This window comes from Anopheles aquasalis, chromosome 2 (genome assembly GCF_943734665.1).
Source record: "Anopheles aquasalis chromosome 2, idAnoAquaMG_Q_19, whole genome shotgun sequence".
Lineage (NCBI taxonomy): Eukaryota > Metazoa > Arthropoda > Insecta > Diptera > Culicidae > Anopheles > Anopheles aquasalis.
In genome coordinates, this window is record NC_064877.1 from 81,780,647 (window position 1) to 81,785,646 (window position 5,000).

General features: G+C 46.7%; 2 protein-coding genes across 2 annotated transcripts in view; one reads left to right on the forward strand and one right to left on the reverse strand.

Annotated features, from left to right (window-relative positions):
• LOC126573424 (DNA-directed RNA polymerase III subunit RPC2) overlaps positions 1–935 on the reverse strand; it is a 3,609-nt gene extending 2,674 nt beyond the window's left edge. Inside the window, exons 1-2 of the mRNA XM_050233533.1 lie at positions 808–935; positions 1–736 (exon numbers count right to left, since the gene is read on the reverse strand). The exon at positions 1–736 is cut by the window's left edge and continues 2,674 nt beyond it. Of these exons, the coding sequence (XP_050089490.1) occupies positions 1–736; positions 808–876 (805 nt within the window). The 5' untranslated portion in view covers positions 877–935. The remainder of the gene's footprint in view (positions 737–807) is intronic.
• Positions 936–1,497: 562 nt separating this feature from the next.
• LOC126573425 (protein artichoke) overlaps positions 1,498–5,000 on the forward strand; it is a 7,255-nt gene continuing 3,752 nt past the window's right edge. The window contains exons 1-3 of the mRNA XM_050233534.1: positions 1,498–1,597; positions 2,857–3,320; positions 3,389–3,549. Of these exons, the coding sequence (XP_050089491.1) occupies positions 3,181–3,320; positions 3,389–3,549 (301 nt within the window). The 5' untranslated portion in view covers positions 1,498–1,597; positions 2,857–3,180. The remainder of the gene's footprint in view (positions 1,598–2,856; positions 3,321–3,388; positions 3,550–5,000) is intronic.

A 5,000-nucleotide genomic window follows, 5' to 3' on the forward strand; every position in this document is an offset into this window, starting at 1 on the left:
CCAGCAGTGACGGTGCGAACCGTTTCTGCGTCTCCTGATCGATACCGACGAGCTGCATGATTTCCTGATCCGATGCTACACCCATCGCCTTCAGGATGATCGCGACCGGGATCTCCTCTGTCATCGAGTTGTGCTTGAGGTAGTAGCGACCGTGCTTACTGTACAGGATCGTGCGTGATTTTTTCTCGTGCGTCGAACTCGTCACCTGACACTGGATCAACCCGTTGTAATCCTCCGTAATCATCTTATTCCAACTCAGCTGCTCCTGGATCAAAATCACCTTCTCGGTGCCACGGATAATAAAGTAACCGCCCGGATCCATCGGGCACTCATTGACCTGCGACAGTTCGTAGTCCGATTTGCCGTTCAGGATGCAGTTCGAGGAGCGCAACATGATCGGCATCCGGCCAATCAGCAACCCGTTCCGTACGACACGCTGCGTACCACGCGTATACTCCACATCGACCGTGATCGGTGCCGAGTAGGTCATATCGCGCAGCCGGCACTCGTGCGGTGTCGTCGATTTCGTGTTGTTGAAGCCCTCCTCCACATCCGGTTTGCCAACGTGCACGTTCAGGTACTTCAAGTAGAAGCACGGATCGGCATCACTCTTCACCTCCTGGTTGGCTTGCACGATCTTTTTGATGTCCACATTGATGAAATAGTTGAACGCATCGATGTGCTGCTTCACCAAACCTTTCACCTGCAGAAACGCCGGCACTAGTTTCCATTTTTCCTGCAAAGATACCGGCGCCAGGGTCAGAAGGAGATGAACAACAACACCGGCAACACCCGTCCGCTGCTTACCTCGAGCGCTCGTTTCACTTTCTTGTAGCCCTTGCTGTCCTCACTCCAGGCCTTCTCGTCGGCAAACATTTTCCCCCGGACACCAAGCTCACTGAGATACGAAAGACTTTATCCCTTTTTCGATAAATTTACACTTTTCTAAAGCCCTGCTCGTAGAACATGCGGAACTCGCGAAGGGCCCGGTTTGACGTTCAAAGGCCGGGGGTGTAAACAATCCCAAGTACAGTGCGTAACAAAACGCGGATGCACCACCGTTGAAACAGATATTCTGTGGGGTATTCTACAAAAAAAAATTATCAAATTATTTGGGGCATTTTTGGTTGAAAAGTGGTGACTCGATGTCGTTTAAATTAATAAATTATTAGCAGTTACTTTTAGGATAGCATAACTCGCTTCCCCGTATCCTCAGATTCTGTGTGAAAAAGGACGAATAAAATCATCCAAAGCATTCAATCTCAACTACTGCATTCAAATATTATGTTGCTGAGATTTCCCTTAATAAAATAAATGTATTTTTCCCAAAAAAAGCCACAAAAATCTCGAATTTTTTACCTCCGAATCGAAGACAAACCTGCAAAAGACTCAACTACTGGCCAGATCACATGCGATCTTCAAATTCTCTACGTCTTCCTTTTGGTACGATCATTCGCAACAACTTGCACAACATCGGGCCACTGTCCAGCGTTGCACGGCAAACCAGTCCAATATGGCATAGGCATACCGTGGGTCTTTTAGTCGTACTTTCACATTCGTTCGGTTCAGTTCGGTTTCACTAAGCCAGCCAGAAAATGTAGGTCTCTAGTTTAGTTGATCTTCTAGCTGACAGTGATCATTCCTTCTATCCTTTATGCTGCAGAAATGAGTGTGCTCGAGGAGTGATTAGTGTCTGTGGCTTATGCATCACCATAACGTCCTTGAGGGCCCGATGTGCCACTCTCTGCCATCAGCCTCTTGATTGTGCAATACCAAGCCCAATATTTGCACGATCATTTGGCAGACAAAAGGAGGGCAAAATAGTGCCTCATTCGGTGGTGATTTATGTGATGCTGTGCGAATATCGTAGTGCGTTGTTTGTGTCTGCAATATTCGCAGCAAAACATCAGCGGCAACGAAACAAGGCCCGTTAGTTTCCACCACCAGCAACGATGGTGGCAAGTGAAATGAGAAGAGTGTTGTGCTCCAATTAATCTATTCGCGATCGTCGATGGGCCAGAAAGCCGGATCAGATGAAACATCCGCGCGCATCGTGTGTGACAGCCAAGTGTTGGCGAAGAAAAATATGAAAGATTGCAGTGAGCGATAAGTGACGAACCGCTCGATCGACGATGTACAACGATCCCCGTGAAATGAAGTGTGCCTGTGTTCACAAGCTGTGTTCGATCCGTCCGAGGGCATTCCACTAGCCAAAGCGTATGCTAATGAATTAAATTAATAAGCTCGTGTAGATGGTCAATTGCGGTGTTTATGCGAAGCAGAAAAGAAAGTAATTATGTGATCGACGGACGTTGTCTTAGCAGGGGTCTTATGAAGCGTTTAAACCCATCGTTTACTTTCTACCTCTCGATCGATTGTGCCCACAACGGAGTGCTTTCATGCAGATTGAAGCCTAATTACTCTCCGATATACGCTTTGCTTTCTTTCGCTACAAATTGTAGTTTGATTTTCCGCATAAAGTTTCCATTATTTTCCTAATTATCAAGGCAGGGTGCGGGACGTAGTCTATTCTAATACTTTATGTTCGCAAACATCGCAAGCGAACAATCTTCATAACGGTTTGTCACGAGCAATTTGTTTCGACTAATTTTCAATGGTAAATATTCGCTATGCAGCCGGTAGGATGGCAGTTTCTAATCGAGAAAGGGAGACCAATTGATGGAGGTTCTTCGGCGCGATCGTGATCGTTGAAGGTCTTTTCACCATACCGATTTGTCACACCAGCTGCACTCTCAAATGATCCGATAGTGCTGGGCGAATTCAGCAGCAGCATTCTCTGGTGTGCTCGATCGATTGTTCACGTTGTGATGTGATTTTACTTTCTGTTTCATCTAGTGTCCGCAGCCTAGCCGGGGCTACAGCAGGTACCGGTAGGGTGAAACCGGAAAAAAGGTTAGCAACGGGTGCGCAAACCAGTGCTCAAGGTCAGTGAATAATGGCTACTCCGCCCATTGGCGTTCGCAATTCGCCTCGCGGTACCAGGCAGGCGCCAAAGTGATCGTCGATTCGAATTAAACGGAGCCGGAGTATTCGAACAAAAAAAAAAGGAAAAAAGAAGGGAAAGAAACCCAACGCATGTCGCTGTGCCTACTTTGGCATTTTAAAAGACTTGACATCGGACAACTTAAGCATAAGCCGACTCAGTTTGCTGTGTGAACAATGAGCTACCAACGGTGGTTGGGCGGAGGTGGGTTAGGTTTAATGTTGGGTCTTTGTTCCGTTTGGTTGACGTTGTTAGTTCTACCGAGTGCCCACGCGGAATACATACCACCTGGGCCCAAATACAAATGTCCAGAAAAGTGAGTATAACGATGATCGAGGAGCGAATTCAACCACGTTGTATGATCACAATTATCTTTCGCGCTAGACCAAAGCTGTTTTATCCGTGCGTCTGCACCCACGGTACGGACGATGGCATTTTCATCCAGTGCGAAAACTCCAACCTGGCCAGCCTGTCCGTTGCCTTCATTAACCTGGCCAGTACAAACGTACCGATCGAGAAACTGCATCTTAAGCGCTGCAAGATAAGTAAGTATGCCATCGGCGCCAAATTGTGGGATTATGCCACTCAAATTGAAGATTCCAATCCAAATCGACTGACCTTAAAACCGGTGCATTTCGTGCGATAAGAGCGTAAAGTGCGTTACAGCATCTGCACACAACAGCAGCACGCTTAAGCACGCGAGTCTGCATCATGCAAGGGGTAATTGCTCTGAATGCTTCGGTTTCTGCCCGTGCTTCCTGCACTGCATTACGATCGTACACGATCGGTAATGCTCTATTTACCCACCGGTGTGGTTTAAATTTGGCAAACGTGAATGCTATTTACTCTGATAATGGCCAGTCAATGGAATGTTTTAACTGGATTAGGCTCTAAGTCTATGATTAACCTCAAACAAACGTGCAAGCAAAGGTTGAAAAGGTGACCAAAAAGGGTAAGTTCAACTAATCAACTAATCCGTGCCGCGTTGTGTCCGTCTAGTATGATTAGACTAAGAGAGAAAGTTTTTGTCAAATCTGATCATATACGCTCATGTTTGAATGAATTACAATCACTAGCGAGTACGCAGATCGAGGGTAACAAGTGTAATTGGTTCGTGTTTACTCCTTCTCCGTCTATTTCACAACCCATTTCCCGTTTGTTAACCACTTCCATGCGGTAGCTGGCTAGTCTGTTCGTGTATCGAAGGTATCCTCCACTCGACACAGATACCACAAGACGGAAGCAAAGCTGAACACGACTCAATCCGCATGGCCAGAGAAAAGCACAACACTCTGGCGTAACGTAGCTTTCTCACCGATGGAATCAAACAATATGAACCAGACCGGTAGGTTCGTCCGGCAGCAGCTAGCCATTGTGGCTACCATTAACCGTGGGAGATTATGTTGTGTGACACGCTGGCATTGTGGCAGATAGCAGATAGCGAACAACTTCATTCATATGATATGGGTCACATGGGGCCGGTCTAGAGATCTTGTCTTCGATGCTACATATGAGCCTTTAATGGAAGCCTCTTTCTCACCAGAATTAATCCCATTTATCTACCATGCCACCCCGCGCGAGAAAGCGCTGCATCTGTCATCAGAAAAAAAGGCGTTAAATTATTCGCTTTATGCTGTGGCGTTAAGGGGACCAGCATGCAAATAAGATTTCAACGAGTGCAGACCGGCACCATATTTTTGTCGAAGGCCATGTTTGTTGTGGGCCGCCGGTCCGTCCGCGGAACGGCACTGTTGTTGGGAGACTGTTTTTGATTTAAAAGTGAAACCAGATTCAAAAATTTCTCCACCCCAAAAGGCGGTAGTCACCTGCAGCGTGCAGCGTGATGTCGAGTCGTACCTTTTGCACCTCTCACCTCTATCTTTCCCTCAGCATCGTTTGCTCCATAATAAATCGGGTTTTTTTTTATTTAAACGCTCCGCTGATTTGTTTTGCTACATGCTTAATGTCCCTAAAACCGGCCACAGCGCTCATGGAC